This window comes from Plecotus auritus, assembly GCF_963455305.1.
Source record: "Plecotus auritus genome assembly, chromosome: 11".
Lineage (NCBI taxonomy): Eukaryota > Metazoa > Chordata > Mammalia > Chiroptera > Vespertilionidae > Plecotus > Plecotus auritus.
The window spans coordinates 27640154-27662388 of record NC_137777.1 but is presented as its reverse complement, the minus strand read 5'-3'; the positions used below and the strand labels follow the sequence as shown (position 1 = coordinate 27662388).

Genomic DNA, 22235 nt, shown 5'->3' with positions numbered 1-22235 from the left:
GGGCGTGATTAGGGGGTGATCAGGCTGGCAGGCAGAAGCAGTTAGGGGCAATCAGGCAGAGGCAGGCAAGCGGTTGGGAGCCAGCAGTCCTGGATTGAGAGGGATGTCCAACTTCCCGTTTAGGCCCGATCCTACCAGGATCAGACATTCCTCAAGGGGTCCAAGATTGCAGAGGGTGCAGGCTGGGCTGAGGGACCCCCCACCCCCGTGCACGAATTTTGTGCACCAGGCCTCTAGTACCATATAAAGTTTTTTGGAAATAAACAAACAAACCAGTATTAAGCTTTCTTTATTCTTATCTCCTCATAATAAAAGTGCATCTCTCAAGACCTACATCAAGTCTCTCAGCTCCTAATGAAGAGTCTTAGTTATATTTCTCTCTTCATATTTCACATGTATCTACCTAACAAATATATAGCATTTACTTCATACAAGGCAACTTCCTAAGCCATTTATAAAGAATGTAATCCTCATGACAACCTGTTATCCCTAATTTAAAGATAAAGAACTGAGACTCAGAGTGGCTAGGAAACTTGCCCAAGGTCACATAGCAAGCAAGATGAAGAGCTAGGGTTCAAACTTCTTACTCTTGCTCCAGAGCCCATGCTGTAATCAAGAAGCTATGCACTCTCACTTACTGAACACATCTCCCAGTTACAAGTAACCCCATACTGTCTCCAACATCTTCCAGATTATTCCAAACTGCTATTTAACTTTGGGACTGATATGTAAAAATGATGAAATGATAATAGCAATACAAATAATAGCTCAACATTTTTTGGCACTTATTATGTTCTAAGTGTTTTATATATATCAACTCATTCTTCACAATAAGTCTAGTGAATAACATTCTTATCCTCATTTTAACATGAGGAAAGAGGCACAGAGAGGTTTAACAACTTGCCCAGACATTCAGCAAAGAAGAGACAAAACTGAGACTTGAACCCTGGAAGTCTAGCTCCAGAGCCTGGGCTCTTAAACATATTCTAGATGCTAAATTTATATTTTACTTTTCAAGTAGATCAGAAGTCCTTAGAAAGACTCAAATTTTTACTTCTTTCAGTACCTTCATGGTGTCAAACAGACAAAAGGTACTCAATACACATTATTGTTAATTTGATTTTTCAGTCATATTCTTATTGATCTATGGAATAAAAATGATTCTCACAGAATAAAAGTTATCCTGTACATTTAAAATGCTAGGCAATCTTCAAATGTTTTCTTGTTATATCTTAAAAAGCTTCACTCTACTAAAATTCACCACAACAATAGAAACCAGGAAAAGAGAAAGAAATACAAGTTAATATAGAAATGATTTCCTGCTCCCTCAGTAAAGTTTGGCAAATGTTCCTGCTACAATGAGTGCCAAATGTGGAGCATCTTATTACTAGTATATGTGGTTTTAACTACATTAAATTTCCATGTAGGCTCTACTTTTCTCACCTATGAAAATATAGTGCAATAGAAATCCACCCATTCTAGCAGCTTAGTGAGAGTAAAATCACCTTAAAAGCCTCTCCCCTCTGCTCAAAAACAACTTTATTGACCATGCTTTCTGAAAGAAGTAATCAGAAAATGTTTAATCCTTAAATGATGAGAAATACAGCTCACTATTTATACACATACACACACATATATCCACTAAGTCTTCACTTAACGCCATCGATAAGTGCTGCAACTTTAAGTGAAATGACATTAAGAAACCAACTTTACCATAGGCTAATTGATATAAACCAGTTACGTTTCTATGGCATCTCATCAACGTTCTAATGAAACGATGTTGAATGAAATGATGTTACTCGAGGACCTGCTGTACTTGTATATACAAATATATGTCATTATTTAAGTTTATAAGATGCATTTTAATTTGATCAATATATTTTATTAATTTTAATAATAAATACAAAAAAGAACTAATATTTAAAGTAACAAAAAACTTACCATTTAACAGATTGGAGGTAATAATTTTGTCTGTTTTTCTTAGAATTGTTTTAGGAATAACAGCATCAAAATGATCTAAAAAGCGTTCCCTTGTGTGTGTTAACAGACTTTTGAGTTCATCAACAGAAACCACTTCGGGCTGCTCTGCCAACTTTCTCCTCTCTGTAAGACAACAGATCAACAGGACTAACTACATCACCATTTAAATTCTCTCTAAAGCCCATCTACTACTCATTTTATGGGAAATATTTTCAAAACTGAAATAAGTGAATTTATCCAGCAAACAACATTCCTGTGTAGGCCTGCTTTCATTTTAATCCCATTTGTAGAGAGAGACAGAAAAAGAATAATTTGTTAACACTGAAAGGTGAGAAAACGGTAAAGCAAGTTTACAAAAGTTTTCAAAAATATCTTGCAGAGTCTTATGCTGTTATTTTGCAAAAATAAAACCTGTAAGACTTTATTGAAATAAGTTACATAAACTTGGCCACTGCCACTTATTTCTTCTCTTTCCCAAAACTAAAATCAGAGTAAAGGAATAAGAAAAGACAACAAAAGAAGAAACAATAAAGAATGACAGTTTTCAGTACATCTTGGAAGATGAGATTATGGTGGAGTCAGCAAAGCAGAGGAGGTCATGAAGCAATTTGTCTACAATAAAGCAAAATATAAAATACTCCAGAAAAAAAATTAAGAAAAACAAAAAGGAACTGCTGTGTTGAACATATGAATTTAATGACGAGTGTGTGGCAGAAATATTGGAGCCTCTGGAAAACGTAACAGTATTTGGTCTATACAGAAGAATAGACAGATTAAAAAGAAAGTGATCATCAACCAAAAGCAAAACAAAGATTATGCAAGAAAGAAGAGTTGCTCATCAACATATATGACATGACTCAGCAGTAAACTTCTATACATAGTCACAGTAATATTAAAACTAACCATTGATTTAACCAGAATTCATGACTTCACTGCAAAGAGTGTGAAGAGAAAGCGAAGCTGATGTGGGAAGGCTAAAGTCTTTATCTCAGATGTTAAGATGATGAGTGAAATTTGTAAATCCAGAGATAGCTGCCTATACATATTATTTAGAAAACTGAAGGAAATGTCAGAAAAACTAGCTGAATAGCTGAAGGGAGCTGCTTATGGGCAGAGAATGAATGATAGGGAGGGGAGGAAGAGGGGGGCACTGCTGTTTTCCATATTAAGTTTTCCAGTTCCATTTGAATTTTTAAACTATACCCATGTATTGCTTTTATGAAAATATTTCATTTTTAAAACACTCTGGACTAATAACATTTTCTCCTATAATAAACAGTAAAGTATAAATCCCTAGAGAATTCAATTCAACAAACATTTATTATGTACTACCTGCAAGCACTGCGCTGGGCCCTTAGGCACAGAGGATGAAAGCGCAATCATTACTCCAGGTGAGGTTGGTACATAAAAGCACAAGGGAACAGGCTGAGCAGGTAGTGGCTGGACTTGTGGTTCTACTTTAGACCATCAGCTTTATGAGAAATGCCTCTGTGAAATCCCACCTCACCAATGTGGATATTGGGAGGGTCATTCCAGTTCTCATCATAAGTAACACATGGTTTCTGCAGTCAAGAACACTAGCAATGGTAAAGTAACAGTAGTACTATGTGCAGCTTTTATTACATCTTAGAAAATAAAAAGCTGCTAGGAACCATCTGAAAACAAAAGTTATCAATGATTTCCTTTCATCTGAAAGATGTACAATAAGTAATATGCTTTGGAAACTAGCCCTACACTTGTATTAACTCTAAAAGCATACTTAAATCATGAGCCTGACCTGTACTTATTAAAACTGTCAAACTAGAGAGCAGGGTAAGACTTCTGATTGATCTGAATGACTGAGCAATAGAGAGAGAAAGTATGTAAGATTAACAGGGGTATGAGCAGGAAAATTTACTAAGGTGAAAATAATCTCTATACAAATGATTTTGTATACAAATGGTAGATAAAAACTTAGAAGAAATATAATGGATTAAGTTAGCGAAAGAATGCCATTCCTAAAAAACCTGGTAATAACTAAGAATTTATTAAAGAAAAATCCAGAGCAGAATATCTAAAGGATCAGCTGATGAGTATCAATCAGGTTTGCATTGGGTTCTATAAATGCTAAAAAGATTGAAAAGCTCAGAGTAGTGAACACAATAGTGGAACAAAATGACAGTACTGCTGTTTGAGTGTGTTTTGAATCATACTGAACAGCCTTTTATTTAAAAACTAGAGGCCTGTTGCACAAAGAGATCCATGCAATAGGCCTCCCTTCCCTTGGCTTCCAGCACCGGTTTTCCTCCGGCACCCAGGACCCAGGCCTTCACTCCAGCCAGAGTCTGCCGTCTTTGTCTTTGCTACAGCCTCCGGAGTCTGCAGTCTTGTCTTTGCTGTGGCACTCTGCGCCTGTAGATCCCTTCGCCCCCCCCTCCCCCCCCCCCCTCTCATAGCAGACATCCTGCCCCACTTGGCCACTCCGCGCCTGGAGCAGCTGGCCGCCATCTTTGGCCTTCTAATTTGCATACTCGCTCTGATTGGCTGTGGGCATAGTGGAGGTATGGTCAATTTACATGTTTGTCTATTATTAGGTAAGATTGTTCAGTATTCTTAAAGTTTTTCTTTAAAAATCAGTGAAACAAGATATTTAATATTTCCAAATACAAAAAGTTACAAATTACCAAAAAATCAGGTAAAATCTATATATTAAAAGCCTAAGTGACCGACTGTCCAACTGGTAGCTATGATGCGCAATGACCACCAGGGGCCAGACGTTCCAACCAGTAACTATGACACGCACTGACCACCATGGGGGAGATGCTCAACGCAGAAGCTACTGAGCTGCGGTGACTTGGCAGGTGCGGTTTTCAGTGATGCACCTGGAACCAGAGAGGAATTCCGGGGTGCATCACCTGAGAACTGCCCTCTTGCAATCTGGAACCCCTCGGGGGATGTTGGAGAGCTGGTTTCGGCCTGATCCCCACAGGCCAGGCTAAGAGACCCCACCTGCTGGAGGGACCCCGCTAACTTCGCAGACAACCTTCGAGCAGCCTGATGCTGCCCCAGGTGCAGCCAGCCAGGAAAGGATGAGGGAGGCTGGCTCCAGATCGTGTCCGGCCCTTCTCACCCAGTCCCGACCCTCCAGCCAACTTCTAACTAAATTCCTTTTAATGTACACAAATCCATGCGTGGGGGCACTAGTATAAATTATAAAATTACTCATTTTAAATATCATTCTAAAAAATAGTATTAGATATAACTTTTAGAAATAAGTAAAATGAAGTAAAGCATTCTAAAAAATTAAACCCTAACCAAGAATTTTATTTCATTGTTGTATTATTTTAAAAAACAAAGAGCCTCAATAATGTGAGCCCATTTTCATGCACACTTTCCTGGTTGCTCTTTTTGGTTCTGTACTAGTCAGAGGAAAAGGGGGGAGGGGGGGAATAAGTATAAATTTACTCCATGTCTTAATTATTTTCAAAAACCTTTTGAAACAAGTTTTTGTTTTTCATCAAAGACCACAATCTTTATATTGCTTCCGAATCATTGTTTTTCTTTCCAAAGAAAGCTGTGCCCATTACATTACTGATTTTTCATCATGTATAAATTGATTAATTTTACATTCACTTCTTTGAAATCACTGAAATACACACAGATGTTCTTACATTGGAAACTTTGTCTTGCAGTCATTTTCCTCTGTCTTTTGAGACACAGAAATTCTGAACAGATACACTTTTGTGCCCAAATTGTTAATCCAACATTAACTCTCTAGACAGAGAAGAGATTGGCTCAGCAAGCATTTCTATCATAAAGGGATTAACTGAGTCATTAATCTTAATCAAGATTTAATGTTTCAGATTGCAAACTGGCCATTTCATGGCTATGTCCAGAGCTGGTGTCTCCAGCAGCTACCAGCTCCAAGGCTTCCTTCAGCTTCAGGCCCCCTACCTTCCTTTGCCCTTTGCCTGGAGCTGTGGCATCCTTACGCTGCTACCTGTGTTAGAGCTCAGCTGCTGGTACTTGTACATTTTCAGCATTTGTTGATCACTTATGGTATTCACCCTCCCCCCACACCCATACCCCCCAGAGCTTCCTTCCAGTCACACCTGCAGGCAGCTAAGAGGTTTCAGCTGTTAGTATTTCCCTTCCCAACTACGTAGGAGGGATACTCCTACTGTAGTTCACTCTTCTTACTCAATGGAGAGATGCACCAGCTTCAGAGAGGGGCCTGTCCTTCCACTCTGACAGTGTTTCTGGTGGGAAGGGTAAGGGAGAGAGGTGAAGATGAAAGGAAGGGGAGATGTTGAAGGAACTGAGTTTGAAAGGCTACAGAAGGCTTATTATGGCAAGGAATCAGGGCCTACAAAGAGGTTAGCAGGAACAGAACCAAGTCAAGAAGTGAATAATACTGCTGGCTGATGTTTGAAATAAAAGTTTTCCATTCACAAAAATACTAATATTTCTATTTGTTGCTTTATTTTTTGCATTTAACATGTACTACTTTTTATTGAAACTGATTGCCTTTTAAATTTTATTTTCCTTGAGCTAATATCATTTTCATATTGAAAAAGCAAATCAATGGTTGGAGGAGTTCAAGACTACACAATTACCTTGGCTTTGTACAACTGAAAAAGAAGGTAATTCTTACATAAACAACTGAGACCAAATATTCTAAAATTATTTTCCATTGAATAAAATAGGCTATTCAAGATATTTTTAAAGTGCTTTCAAAAATGATAGTTTTCACTTTATAAGGTATCTACTTAGTTCTAATATCATTTTTACTATAGATAACTAATGAGGCCTCACAATTTGATTTAATTTCTTAGAAATTCTATCAATTAATTACGGTAGCTTAAAATAAGTAGTTCATATTAGGTACTGAATGTCTATTTATAAAAAAATGTTATGAATGATAACCAAGTTAACATTTAGTATATGAAAAAAACTTAAGCTATGACCCTTGAAAAGGTGTTAGTTTCTTGAATAAGGAAAAATCCATAATGCCAACTTCACCCATTATGTAACATGTGCTTGATTATTATTGGTAGTCATGATTAAAGTCTAAGAATAGATGCTCAGGTTAACATATTGATTTCTCTGAACGTACATTTGCTTCTCTTTGCAGTCTCTAGTCTCTTATGACAGCTAAAAATATATAAAAAGACATTTTAAAAAGAGCTCTATGTTAACCAGAATACAATTTAGATGTCTCCTAGCATACATTTAAAAATGTTGAAATACAGAATTTTCCTGAAGAAATATTTCTATAAATGTTAACTGTGATGTATAAGTAAATAGGAATATTTTTAATCTGGTGGGGAAAAAGTTGCGGACTTTTTCTACTCTTACATCACTTCTACAAGAACATGAATAGTTCTACAAATGAGTGTCTTACCTAAAAGACAAAGTATATAAGAAAAAGTGTGGAAATAACAATGCATTATGTCTTAACAGGTTCTTACAGTAGAATAAAATGTACAAATTGTTACTTACTCAGACATTCTTTCAAAGCCAGAGCTTGAACTCTGACTAACTGCTTCTCTCTTTCTATAAGCTGCTCTCCAGAAAAATGTGGAAGCGACAAGAAGTCAAAAGGAATGCCTGAGACACACAAAAAAAGTCAGTATTAAAGATATTCTATGACAACAATTAATATTCAGCTCCCAGATAATGCGCTAATATATAATTTAAAAAGTAAAAGCCAGCCCTAACTGATTTGGCTCAATGGATAGAGCGTCGGCCTGCAAACAGAAGGGTCCCAGGTTCGATTCAGGTCAAGGGCATGTACCTTGGTTGTGGGCACATCCCCAGTAGGGGGTGTGCAGGAGGCAGCTGATCGATGTTTCTCTCTCATTGATGTTTCTAACTCTCTATCCCTCTCCCTTCCTCTCTGTAAAAAATCAATAAAATATATTAAAAAATAAAATAAAAAGTAAAAGCCAATTACTCATCTCTCTTGAACTTGCATATTTCCAATTAAATAATTAAGGTGCAAAAAATAAACATATTAAATTATTGTGCATTTTAAACTTTGACCTGCTTCTTCAGCTGAGGGAATTTACGTTGTAGAGTAGAATTCCCTCATCACGTTTTCTTCCATAGGCTCAGCTACTGAAGCTCCTACACAGAAGGGAGTGCAGAGAGGATGAAGGGAATAAAGAGGGTCAGATATATGGTGATGGAAGGAGACTAGACTTTGAGAAGTGAGCACACAATGGAGTAGACAGATATTGTATTATAAAGTTATACACCTGAAAATTACACAATGTTATTAACCAATGTTACTCCAACTCATGTAATTAAAATTTAAAAAAGATAATTAAAAAATAAACTCCTACACAAAACACAAAGGGAGTAGGGTTAAATCTATAAAGATTACCAACATGTCCTGCTATTCACCCACTGTGTAGCCCTACCACAATGAATCCTGGCTAGCCCTGTGAAACCAATAAAGTATGGTAAAGTGACAGTGAATGATCTCTAGGCTAAGTCACAGAAAGCCTTGAGGCTTCCTAGAACAATTGCTCTAGTCTTCACATGACTGGAGTCCCAGCTGTGTATCTGCAATCAAATGTGCAACTTTAACACAAAAACATCCGGCTGAGCCTAGTCAGCAGGACTATGAGACATAATAATAAATAGTCATTTTTAAGCTAATCTTGGGGTGGTTTGTCACACAGTAATAAACACCAAAGCATACAGCTTGAAGAGAAAAGGTGAACAATAAAACAGAATAAAATGCTTGAGAGAAAGTAAACGAAAATGAGAAATTATAGGAAAACTAGAGGCCCGGTGCAGGAAATTTGTGCATGGGGGCAGGGGGGTGTCCCTCAGCCCAGCCTGCACCCTCTCCAATCTGGGACCCCTCGAGGGATGTCCGACTGCCCATTTAGGCCCGATCCTACCAAAATGGACAGTCGGACATCCCTCTCACAATCCAGGACTGCTGGCTCCCAACTGCTCGCCTGCCTGCCTGCCTGATTGCCCCCAACCGCTTCTGCCTACCAGCCTGATCACCCCCTAACCACTCCCCTGCCAGCCTGATTGATGCCTAACTGCTCCCCTGCCAGCCTGATTGCCCCTAACTGCCCTCCCCTGCAGGCCTGGTCACCCCTAACTGCCCTCCCCTGCAGGCCTGCTCACCCTAACTGCTCTCCCCTGCTGGCCTGATTGCCTCCAACTGCCCTCCCTTGTAGGCCTGGTCCCTCCCAACTGCCTTCCCCTGCTGGCCATCTTGTGGCAGCCATCTTGTGTCCACATGGCGGCAGCCATCTTGTGTGTTGGAGTGATGGTCAATTTACATGTTATTCTTTTATTAGATAGGATAGTATGTGTTTAAAGTGGATTATACTGAAAATGTCCTATTTGGAATTGAGGGCTGACCTAGTAAAATTTACTGGGTACAATGTAAAGGGATTAATTCTCTATATTCTAAATTGTTCAAATATGTAATACTATGTTTAAAATAAAAGATAAATTTACTGAAAGTGAAATCGAGTTTGGGGAAAATAAGTTCATTAAAAACCACATTAAGTTAATTATACCTATATATTCAAACAAATGTAAAAATATTTTCCACTCAAGTTAACACTTACTCAGTTGGGTTTCTCCTGTCCTTGCCTTCATCTTTCCATGAATGAAACTGAGGGCAAATAAGCCATTGATCTGGTTGGCTGAGTGAATCAGTGTGGCTTTGCATTTTCTACTGTCATTACCTTGTAACAAGAGGTAATAGCTAGAACACTCTCCTTTCACTTCAACATCTGGAACTAAACAAAAACAATTTTTAAGTATGTGAAAATTCACCATGCAGCAAGGCAGAATCATACACCGGACCCAGAGAATATAATGACATCCTGTGTTTTTTTAAACTGTTACCCAATACAATTGGGGCTAGCAGTTGTTCAATTAATTGAGAAAGCTGTTAAAATTAGGGAATAAAAAATTAAAATAAAATCTAATAATCATAATAAAAAGAGATACAAATTTTAATTTAAATTAAAACTGTGTGTACTCATTTATTAACTTTTGATGTAGCTCACTAGAGTTCTATGATATTTTTCTTATACAACCCACTTATAATGTATCAACTACTATTTCCAGATTCAATTTCTTTAAAGGGGAATAAACTGACCCTTGCAGGCATGCACAACTCAACAGATGGGAGCAGTAGTGTACAGATGTACTTAAGAGTAGCTTTTTGCTCCTTGCAGTGGCACCCATAATGTATTTTTACAGAGGGAATGGAAAGCATTCATTAATCTGGCATGCCAGTTACATGAAGGTCAGTTAAGACAGCTTCTAGTATATTTTAAAAACAAATCAAGTGAGGGTTATAGTGAAGGTTGAAGAAAAACTGTGATGACTTTGAAAGTAAAAATAGAAGCAGAGTCCTTTTTATTGAAGATGGTGAATTGGACGTAAGCATTTATTTTCACTATCTCCTGAAATTCCATGAAATGAGAATAAAGAGAATTTTAAAATAGCATAAATCTCCAAGGGCTAATATCTGAGAGAAGAGAATAGTGACTAAATTTTGAAAGCAGGAAAGGAGATGAACAAATGGTAACAGGCCTCAGTCTCAATTGCTACGGAAGCTGAGAAAAACAGAGGAGAAAGCTTAGAAGCAAGACAATTTATACTACAACCCCTGACAGGAGACTCTGGGATGGTGGTCCCAGATGGCACTGGAAGCAAAATGAAGGTGAAATAAAAAGACGGTTGAAAGTCTGTCTGAGAAGCAATATGGTTTCCTGGTTCCTCCTTGTTCTAGTCAGGTAAATGGTTGTCCTTTCCCCAGCCCAGAAAACCAGTGGCTTACAGGGGTCCTCAAACTATGGCCCACGAGCCACATGCGGCCCGCCGAGGACATTTATCCGGCCCGCCGGGTGCCGCTGCCTGTCCTGCTTAGCAGCCGACTCGTCCCGGGCCCGCAGTGCGCATAGGGATTTGTTCATGGTTGTTTTTTTTTAAACTATAGTCCGGCCCTCCAACGGTCTGAGGGACAGTGAACTGGCCCCCTGTTTAAAAAGTTTGAGGACCCCTGGAGAAGATAAACAAGGTGTCTCTGGCCTGGGAGATATAAACAGAGCTTAGGGTCAGAGTTGGTTACCAGTGGATTAGGTGAATGATTTTATACAGAACATTGAAGCCCTTTTCTCTTCTTCGTCTACATAACTTCCAGAATTTTGGGAGCCAGATAGCAGAACTGAATCTTCTTTTGGAAATGTGGTCAGCCCTAGAGGACAGACTAAAGAATCCCAATATTGGGGCCACCTAATGTAATGTTGTAGCAAGATCACCCTAACATGAAGATCCCAGTCAACAAGCTCTACTCATACACCCAGATTTTCCAAACAGTTTTCTAGTGCTCTCTCTGACATATGAGCAGACAGCCAAACATTATGAGACTTAAGGGAAGTCTTTATTATGAAACCCAGATGCCGAAAGAAACAAACAGAAAAAAAGGGACATGTAGAGAAACGAAGAATATGGCGTAAAAAAAATCACGACAAAAACAAATCAGATCACTAAAATCCTCAGAGATGATATTGCATCAACTACATAAGAACAGAAGATTACGAGAACATTAACTTAGAAAGAGCTCATGGAAATTAAAATTAAGAAAGCAGAAATAAAATTTCAACTAATAGGTTAGAAGATAAAGTTCAATGAATCTATCAGAAAATAAGAGAAGACAAAGAAATATAAAATAGGAGAAGAAGAGAGAAACCCAAACCAGGAGGTACAACATCCAAACAGGACTAACAAAAGAGAGAACATTAAAAAATAGAGGAAAGGAAATTATCAACAAAATAATTATAACAACATTGTCCCAATAAAAAGATAAGTATCCAGGCATGCTGAGTGCCCAATACAAGAATAAAAATAGAGCCCTGACCGGGTGGCTCAGCTGGTTGGAGCCTCGACCCATGTACCAAAAGGCTGCAGGTTTGATTGCCAGTCAGGGCACATATCCAAGGTGCTGGTTCCATCCACAGTTGGGGTACCTATGGGAGGGAACCGATTGATTTTTCTCTCCCCTCTCTTTCCCTTCCTCTCTCTCTAAAATCAATAAAGTGCATATCCTCTGGTGAGGATTTTAAAAAGCAAAATAAAAATAGATTCTACAAAATGCCAGAGAAAATACATGTTCCTTCCTCCCTCCCTCCCTCCCTCCCTCCCTCCCCTCCCTCCCTCCCTCCTTTCTGTCCTGTGAGAATGGCACTAGAATTCTAAACAGCATGAAAACTGGAAGACAATGTAGAAATGCGTTCAAAATTCTTATATACACTAAGAAAAAAAAAACCAATTGTAAGCTTATTACAATAGTTTATTTCACAGATTTGAGCATACTGTGGGTTAAAGCCTATCCCCCAAACAATTATGCAATAAAAAAAACACAAACTTTTGCAATTAGCTTGCAATAGGAATGTTAATCCTATTCACAAACATCAATCTTAGAAAAGAAATTTAGATAAAGATTAGAAAGAAAAAACACTTGTTACTAGTTGTCTTTGAAACTAAGATTTTCCCAGACTTACAGTGACCTTAATTCATTTACCAATTTAGAACTTTGCAAACTCAAATTACATATCTTCTCAATGCCAGATATCCTTTCCATATTTATTTAAATCCTATCACCTTTATTAGAACTTTAATCACTGAAGCCTATAATTACAACAATCTTATTTTCCATAAAAGAAAAACATTTATTTTACAGAATTCCCCTAATCATAATGACTATGCAGTCATTTAAAAAATGATGTTCCAGATTTGGCAGGTGTTAGTTGAAGACTTATTAAATAATTTTATGTAAATACAGAGTAACAGACTTATAATTAGCATAGTTATTAAATTCTCATAGCTTTTCCTGAAGAAATAAGGGGAAATGATTACAACAGAAAATTCTTCTCTATTTCCATCTGTTATTTTTACACTGTCAACTTCTAAGAGATTGATTGGCTTGCATGTTCCCCCTCCACCAAAACCAAATATCCATTTGGATCTACTACATAGGCAAAATGGGAGAAACAGAAATTACATGTTTCCTTTAGCTGCATCAAATTTTATAATATATAAACTATAATGAAAGCCTGTGTCATTACTAGTTTCATTCACAAACAAAAATTTAGCATAATAAAAACTGAGTCATGTTTTACATCAATACATTTCTCAGCAGTTCTTAAAACCCTGTAGTCAACTCCCTCTTTTTTTATAACAGTTCAACAATATAAATGGAAAATATTTCAAATGATAATATGAAAAATATTCCAGGATAATTCGGGAAACAACTGTTAAGTGAATATTCTGACTTACTGAAAAGTAAATAACATACCAAATTATTTTGATAATGATAATAAATATTAAACAATAAAATAAAATATAATCCTCAAGGTAGGCATTTTTGGAGACCACACATTTTCCAATGACATCGTTTTTCAAGCAATTCTAGACCCAACTTTTGAAATGGCCCTTGGAGTCAACTGAAGAGGCAAAAGATAAAACTTTTTTTTAAAATCAATATACTTACTTTACATTCATAAAGCATTTCCAAAAAATATATTGCCTACTTTCATCCCCCATCTTATTTGTCAGACTAAGCTTCAATGATTTAGTGCAAAACTTAGCTGCCACCAAGACTGTTCAAGAAAATTCCCTGCCACAATTCTACAAAGAATCTAAAATCGTTCAAGAAATGATATTGTTCATTGCTGAATCCTAGCAACTAGAATAATGCCCTGAATACAGTAGACACACAGTAAATATTTGCTGAGTGAGTTAATACTTTCTCTTTGCCACTGAAATCTCTTTCAAAATCCTTACCAGAGTCCTTTATCCTTTCTCAGTATGAAATTTATTCATAGATCAGTTATGGTGTGTAATTTTAACCTCATTAGTTTCAGCTCACTATTTCAAAACACTTTCAACACTGATTTAAGAATGAAGAAGGTACATGCTTCATCAATTCAAAACATTTAATCAGTTATTAGTCTAGTCTCTTTAAAATATTTTTATTAGATGACTTGTCTATCAGCAAAATAATAAGACTATTTTTTCCAAGAGCACCTTTAAAATTTTTCCTTTCAAAAGAATTCAAATTTTTATAAAATGAGGAAACAATAAACTCAGAAATGTAAAGTTATTGTGGATGGCCTATAGATGCATTCAGACTTGGGTGCAAATTCTGACTTCACCCTATAAGTTTCTTGATTTCTCTGTAGCTTAACTTTCTCATTTGCAATATAAAGTTAGGGGATGATCAACATCTAGTTCTCAACAATTTTCTAAAATTTCTCTGTGAGCATATGGTAAGCCAGATATTTTTTATTATACAACTGGCTTTTCAATACAAGTTTTAAATAAAGAAGTCTTGCTTCAGAAATCTAATAGGATTTACTGAATTGCATTTATACATATAGTTCTTATTGCATTTTTTCTAGTACCATAATAGTTTCTGAGTATTTTCCTGAAAATCACTTTTAAAAATCATTCTTTTGCTACTCTTTTAATTTTTTTAATGTTTATATTGATTTTAGAGAGAGAGAGGAAGGGAAAGGGAGAGAGAAACATGGTACATAACCCGACTGCGGACCAAACCCACAACCTGGGCATGTGCCCTGACCGAGAATCAAACCAGTGACATTTAGGTACACAGAGGACTCTCAAACAAATGAGCCACACTGCCCAGGGCTCTTTTGCAACTCCTAACTTAAGCATACTTAAATAGGGAATAGATTTTCTATTTTAAGTCAAACCAAATGAAATTGCTGATATTTAACAATTTTTGGTATTCCAATATAACAATACCAAATGGTTCAAACCAATACATATGTATGTATATATTTTATTTCATCAAGGAATAATATGGTAAACCTAAGGAACTGATAAAAACTGGAGCACAAATTTTGGTTTACACTGAATGGACAAAGTCTTTTCAAAGTCTTTCTTTACTTTTCCAAAAAGCAAAGTACGAAGGAACACATGTTAGCTGTATTACTTCGGGCAAGTTACTAAGAATTTGAACTTCAATTACCTCAGGAAATACTAGGGTTTGAATTTAAATAATCTGATTTTATAAAAGAAATAAGAATTTCATTTTTACAATGACATCTTGGTTAAGAGCACAGAAACTGTTTTTTAAATACACTGTATAATAAGCACTTTTTTAAAAATAAATTTTATGCCCAAAATGTCTCCAAAAAACCCATGTTCAATGTAATTAGCTATCTAACTAACCCCAAGTTGTGCCTGAAATCACTGATATTTTTTGAATGTATATACTTTATGTTACAGTTGGTTGTTAGAGAGAATAAAAACAAAATCATAAAATGATGTGGATCCTTTTTAATCAGTAGTAATACATATTATTTTCCCATAAAGAAAAATTATCTCCACTGAACATGTGATAAATATTGCTTTTATGTTGTACCACTGAAACAACTTAAAGATTTCCTACTTACCACTGATTGTCTTAGGCTTTTTAGCTATGTATTCCTTCCATTTTCTTGAACTGAGTTGGCTGGGAGGTGGAATAAGTATGTTACTAATAGTACATGGCAATACAAAAAGTGCACCAACCTATTGAAAACAGAATATACTTTTAGTGACTGCACATTGAGATTAATTCTTCAGTAGCAGCATCTGACAATTTTCCTCTCATATTTCACCTACATAAAATGTATTTAGTAATGCTCTCTCCCAGTAACTCCACTAAAAAACAAAAACAATGCCCCTCCTCCACCCTGCCTCCCCCCAAAAAGCCAAAGACTAGACAACAAAAATAGAGAAAGTTCTTCAAAGCTATAAGCTTTTTTGGTTATCAATATCTAAAAACCTTGTTATTCACATATCTGCATCAAGGTCAGGTTACAGGTATAATTTCTTCTTTTTCTAAAAATTAAAGAGAGGCCAGAAATTCTATCATCAAAAGATTTTGTCATATTCAGCCATAATTTTATAACCTTTTGATTGGATGGATTATTGTTCTGGCTTCAAAATTAGAATAATTTAGAAAGCAACTTCAAAACTTCTGTTCCTAGAAATTAGAGATTTAATGCTAATAAGTCCAAAATACTGAGAAACCATGAATCACATGCCAGAAAACATACAGCAGCTTCTCAATGATTTATGAGCAAACGCAACTTAGTCATCTTTGTATTCCCAGGGCTGGCCATACAAATGCTTATTAAATATTTGTTTTCAAAAAACCACTATAATATATTTAGGTAAAATCTCAGTTTGATTAAGCACTGAATAAACAAACTGCAACTCTCAAAGTGGCATTTTGCCAGTTATTTTAGAACACAAGTTACAACAGTCAGCGCATCCATATATATATATATACACACACACACATATATATCCTATATAATAGAGTAATATGCAAATTGACCGTACATCTGCTACACCCACAGGCCACACCCACCAGCCAATCAGGAGTGAGTATGCAAATTAACCCAATCAAGATGGCCATGGCCACAGGGAGAGCAGGAGGCTTGGGTTTCCCCGGCAATGGAGGAAGCCAAGCTTTCCGCACACCCTGGCTGGCCCAGGCCTCCACTTGAGGCTACAAAGTTTCAATTATAGAAGATAAATAAATCCCAACAAAAATGGCCGCAGCCAAGGAGCTGGAGAGAGCAGGAGGCTTGGGTTGCCCCTGGTGATGGTAGGAAGCCAAGCTCCCACAGCACTGGCCTGCCTTGGTCTCCACTCAAGGCTACAAAGTTTCAATTATAGAAAATAAATAAATCACAACAAAAATGGCTGCAGCCACGGAGCAAGCAGAAGGCTTGGCTCCGCACAAAGCTACAAAGTTTCAATTATAGAAGATAAATAAATCCCAGATACCAGGGCCTCTACTTGGGTCGCCGGGGGGCATGGCCAGCCTGCAAACCACCACAGGCCCCTTGCCCAGACTGCCCCACGCCTCAAGGGAACCCCCACCCTGATCCGGGACACCCTTTAGGGCAAACCAGCTGGCCCCCACCCATGCACCAGGCCTCTATCCTATCTAATAAAAGAGTAATATGCAAATTGACCATACCTCCGCTACACCCACAAGCCACGCCCACCAATCAGGAGTGCGTATGCAAATTAACCCAATCAAGATGGCTGCAGCCTCGGAGAGAGCAGGAGGCTTGGGTTTCCCTGGTAATGGAGGAAGCCAAGCTTTCCGCACATCCTGGCCGGCCTACGCCTCCACTCAAGGCTACAAAGTTTCAATTGTAGAAGATAAATAAACCCCAGATACCAGGGCCTCCACTTGGGTCGCTGGGGGGCGTGGCTGGCCTGCAAACCACCACAGGCCCCTCGCCCAGGCTGCCCCATGCCCCAAGGGAACCCTCACCCTGATCCCAGACACCCTTCTGGGCAAACCAGCTGGCCCCCACCCATGCACCAGGCCTCTATCCTATCTAATAAAAGAGTAATATGCAAATTGACCATCACTCCAACAAACAAGATGGCTGCCCCAATGTGGTCAAAGATGGCTGCCCCCATGTGGACACAAGATGGCCGCCACAAGATGGCCAGCAGGGGAGGGCAGTTGGGAGGGACCAAGCCTGCAAGGGAGGGCAGTTGGGGTGATCAAGCCTTCAGGGGAGGGATGTTAGGGGTGATGAGGCCAGCAGAAGAGGGAAGTTGGGGGTGACCAGGCCTGCAGGGAAGGGCAGTTGGGGGGGGGACCCAGGCCTGCAGGGGAGGGAAGTTAGGGGAAAACAGGCTGGCAGGAGAGCAGTTAGGCATCAATCAGGCTGGCAGGGGAGTGGTTAGGGCAGCCATGGGCAAACTACGGCCCGCGGGCCGGATCCGGCTGTTTTATCCAGTTCTCTTGCTCTCCCATCCGCTCCTTTACTTTGAATTTATATTAGTTCACACAATCACTCCATCCATGCTTTTGTTCCGGCCCTCCGGTGCAGTTTAAGAACCCATTGTGGCCCTCGAGTCAAAAAATTTGCCCACCCCTGGGTTAGGGGGTGATCAGGCTGGCAGGCAGAAGCAGTTAGGGGCAATCAGGAAGGCAGGCAGGCGAGCAGTTGGGAGCCAGCAGTCCTGGATTGTGAGAGGGATGTCCAACTGCCAATTTAGGCCCGTTCCTACCGGGGTCCCAGATTGGAGAGGGTGCAGGCTGGGCTGAGGGAACCCCCCCCATGCACGAATTTCATGCACTGGGCCTCTAGTCCTATCTGATAAAAGAGTAATATGCAAACTGACCTTCACTCCAACATACAAGATGGCTGCCCCCATGTGGATACAAGATGGCCGCCACAAGATGGCCAGCAGGGAAGGGCAGTTGGGAGGGACCAGGTCTGCAAGGGAGTGTAGTCGGACATCCCTCGAGGGTTACCAGATTGGAGAGGGTGCAGGCTGGGCTGAGGGACACACACCCCCCATGCACGAATTTCGTGCACCGGGCCTCTAGTCCTATCTAATAAAAGAGTAGTATGCAAACTGACCATCATTCCAACACACAAGATGGCTGCCCCATGTGGACACAAGATGGGGGGACCAGGCCTGCAGGGGAGGGCAGTTAAGGGACCAGGCCTGCAGGGGAGGGCAGTTAGAGGCAAAAAGGCTGGCAGGGGAGCAGTTAGGCATCTATCAGGCTGGCAGGGGAGTGGTTAGGGGGTGATCAGGCTGGCAGGCAGAAGCGGTTAGGGGCAATCAGGAAGGCAGGCAGGTGAGCCAGCAGTCCTGGATTGTGAGAGGGATGTCCGACTGCCCATTTAGGCCCGATCCCGGTAGGGTCGGGCCTAAATGGGCAGTCGGACATCCCTCAAGGGGTCCCAGATTGGAGAGGGTGCAGGCTGGGCTGAGGGACACACATCCCCGTGCATGAATTTCGTGCACCAGGCCTCTAGTGTGTGTGTGTGTGTGTGTGTGTGTGTGTGTGTGTATGTATATAAATATTTTTTTTAACTCTGGGGTAATTTTTAGTTGGGGCATTTGGCACAAATCTTAAATCTAAGGCAAAATCACTTTTAATTGTCCTATGTAGATGCAAAATCACTTTTAACTGTTCTCCATAGATGGGGGTTACAAGAGATGTGATACTCAAATAATGCATTAATGTGCTAGTTTTACTGCTTATTACTTTTACTTATATATTAATTAATAGACATAAAAATAAGTGTATTAGGAGAAAAATAAGGTAAATTAAATTGCTTATTTTCCTTATTATAGTCATAACCTTTTTTAAGTCAAATGTATTTTACACAGTCAAGAATTAGACATTAAAAACATTTAGCAATGTAAAATAACCACTAAGTATATAAGATCTATGTGTAATTTTCTAAGTACTAAGTCCTAGTTCTTCATTCTTGCATAAATAAGACTTCAAAGTCCTAAATGCATGGCAAAACTGCATGACCTAAAGACTGTGATGTGACCATGCCAGATCAGGGTCCAGTTATACTTGACAATTACATAATCACTATAATTATAACTTCACAGTTGAGAAATGCTAAATGAAGTTCAATGCCTAACATATAGCCTGATATAAACATCATTGGACCCATAGGTCAAAGAAGTGACCATGTTTTTGAGACATCTCTTTATGACTAAACATTTGTTATAAACATGAATGACATTTCTAAATCTCACCATGAAGTTTATTTTTGAAAATTTCTTCTAAAAAAAAAAAAACACTTCATGTCTGCAGAGGACTTTAGCGTTATTATGAAAAGTCCAAAGTGTCTTAATATAAATTAGGCCCAAAACCATGTTATAGAAAAGAAACCAAATCACTCAAAAACAGATTCATAAACTATAGTCCCTTTTCTCACACATCGTTAAATATTGAGTTAGAACCAAAACAAAACAAAACACATTGCCTACATTGCCACATAGAGAAGAAATCTGCTCCAACAATAACATGGAGTTCTTCTTGGTACTGTTTTTTGTCAGTTCTCTGTACTAAGGAGTTAAAGAAATGAAAGAATGGCAACTGTAAAACAATTCTACTCCCTAATACAAGTTTGATTCTCCAACTCACAAGGTGCTTGAATTTATTTATTAAAAATTTTAACTGTAGGAATTTATAATTACTCCTTTCCTTAAGGATAATTATTTTTCTGATTATGAAAATATACCAAAAAATAGTGTTAGTATGAATGGTATCACTATATACTTTAGAAACAAGAGATTTGTAAAAACTGTAACTTCTGAACAAAAATTCTAGTACACTTTGCTAATGTTCCGTTTTCTGCCAACATTTTCTTTTTTATACAGTGTCCTGTTAAGTGTATTTCTAAAAATCATTACATTTCTTAAGAGAGAATTTAAAATATGTTGAATATTTACAGATATAAATGATCAAATTCGTATTACTTTAGTATATAACAGATATAATAGGCTGGCGCGTACCCATTCTGCCGATGGCAAGAGAAACAACTGAGCATTTCCGGAATATGAAAATTACTGTTTTTCTCCGTGTATTCCTAACACTTCTCCCTCCTCCCAACCCCATAAGCAATAAGTAGCAATCAGGAAATCTTCTGCCTTGTCTGGAAGTATAAATACAATACTTGAGGGGAGGAATTTTCTTTCAAGTTATACAACTTCTCTTAAAACAATGGCAATGAAAAGTATACTGAATACTATTCTTATATAAAACAGCACAAACATTTAATGTGGAGTGGTACAAGGAAACATTCTACCCAACACAGAATATGTAATCTAAAATGAAGATATAAATGAAAGGATACAACTCAAATTCAATGTCCGACAGATAGCAGGAGGGTAGGTCTGATAATTTTATCATCTGCACAAATTCTAAAGCAAGGCCATAATAATGGAAAACCTAGAAAAGAAATTAAAATTACATAATACTTTAAATACTATAAAATAAAACAAATTAGTGATTAAGGTTTAGAACTTTAAAATGAATCTTAAAAAGCATGTATTTACACATAATGCCAAACACACATTTCATCCTCTATATCAGTGGTCAGCAAACCGCGGCTTGCGAGCCACATGCGGCTCTTTGGCCCCTTGAGTGTGGCTCTTCCACAAAATACCACGGCCTGGGAGAGTCTATTTTGAAGAGTGGCATTAGAAGAAGTTTAAGTTTAAAAAATTTGGCTCTCAAAAGAAATTTCAATCGTTGTACTGTTGATATTTGGCTCTGTTAACTAATGAGTTTGCCGACCACTGCTCTATACTATAGACCCTGCTAGCCGTTCTCAACCTGTGGGTCGCGACCCACAGGTTGAGAACCACTGCTGTAGAGCCTAAGACCATCGGAAAACACAGATATTTACATTACAATTCATTAACAGTAGCAAAATTACAGTTATGAAGTAGCAACGAAAATAATTTTATGGTTGGGGGTCACCACAACATGAGGAACTGTATTAAAGGGTCGTGGCATTAGGAAGGTTGAGAACCACTGCTCTATAGCAAACAAGGATTTCTTCCATTTCAATTCTACATATCAGAGCCGAGACAGACATGGAGATTTCTTAGGAACTAGACAGATATTAACAGGGAGAAAATGAGTTATAGAAAGAGGAAAGCAACAAAGGAAAAGAGTTATCAATCTTTCCTGTTTATCCTCAGCAAGACAGACAACCCAAGAGACTAGGATATTTAAAAAAAAAAAAAAAAGAAGCCGAAACCGGTTTGGCTCAGTGGATAGAGCGTCGGCCTGCGGACTGAAAGGTCCCAGGTTCGATTCCGGTCAAGGGCATGTGCCTTGGTTGCGGGCACCTCCCCAGTGGGAGGTGTGCAGGAGGCAGCTGATTGATGTTTCTCTCTCATCGATGTTTCTAACTCTCTATCCCTCTCCCTTCCTCTCTGTAAAAAATCAATAAAATATATATATATAAAAAAATAAGAATCTGCAAGACTGAGAAAGCAAAAGAAAGGTGACTCAGGATGAACTTAGGTTGAGTGGTATGCTGAAACAAACAAAAAATCCTTGGAGGAAATACTTAAAAAATTAAAATTAAACGGAGAACTAGTGAAGCCAAGAGTGCTAATTAACGAAGTTCCACTCGGAGAAATAACATTGCAGTATTTCTTTGGGTAGAGCCAACAACTAAAATAGGAGTGAGCTAATGAAGAAGGGCAGGCATTTCAAGAGATGGGGCTAGAGTGCTTCATAAGAAGGGCAAAGAAAAGCGAATGTATCTTGAGGAACCAACACAAAGTCTTAGACTGGCATAAGGCTGAGTAATTTCATCACGTAAGATTATGTGTGAGTATATTTGTATACATATACAGTGTATATACACATACGTACATACATATAGTGTGTGTGTGTG

At 38.3% G+C, this 22235-nt stretch overlaps 1 protein-coding gene across 3 annotated transcripts in view; it reads right to left on the bottom strand.

Annotated features, from left to right (window-relative positions):
• MTBP (MDM2 binding protein) overlaps positions 1–22235 on the bottom strand; it is a 100448-nt gene that overhangs the window by 64831 nt on the left and 13382 nt on the right. For all 3 annotated transcript variants that reach the window (XM_080647265.1, XM_080647263.1, XM_080647264.1), the window contains exons 9-14: positions 20676–20770; positions 19807–19879; positions 15432–15549; positions 9564–9737; positions 7462–7569; positions 1942–2103 (exon numbers count right to left, since the gene is read on the bottom strand). In XM_080647265.1, coding sequence (XP_080503391.1) covers positions 1942–2103; positions 7462–7569; positions 9564–9737; positions 15432–15549; positions 19807–19879; positions 20676–20770 — 730 coding nt within the window. The remainder of the gene's footprint in view (positions 1–1941; positions 2104–7461; positions 7570–9563; positions 9738–15431; positions 15550–19806; positions 19880–20675; positions 20771–22235) is intronic.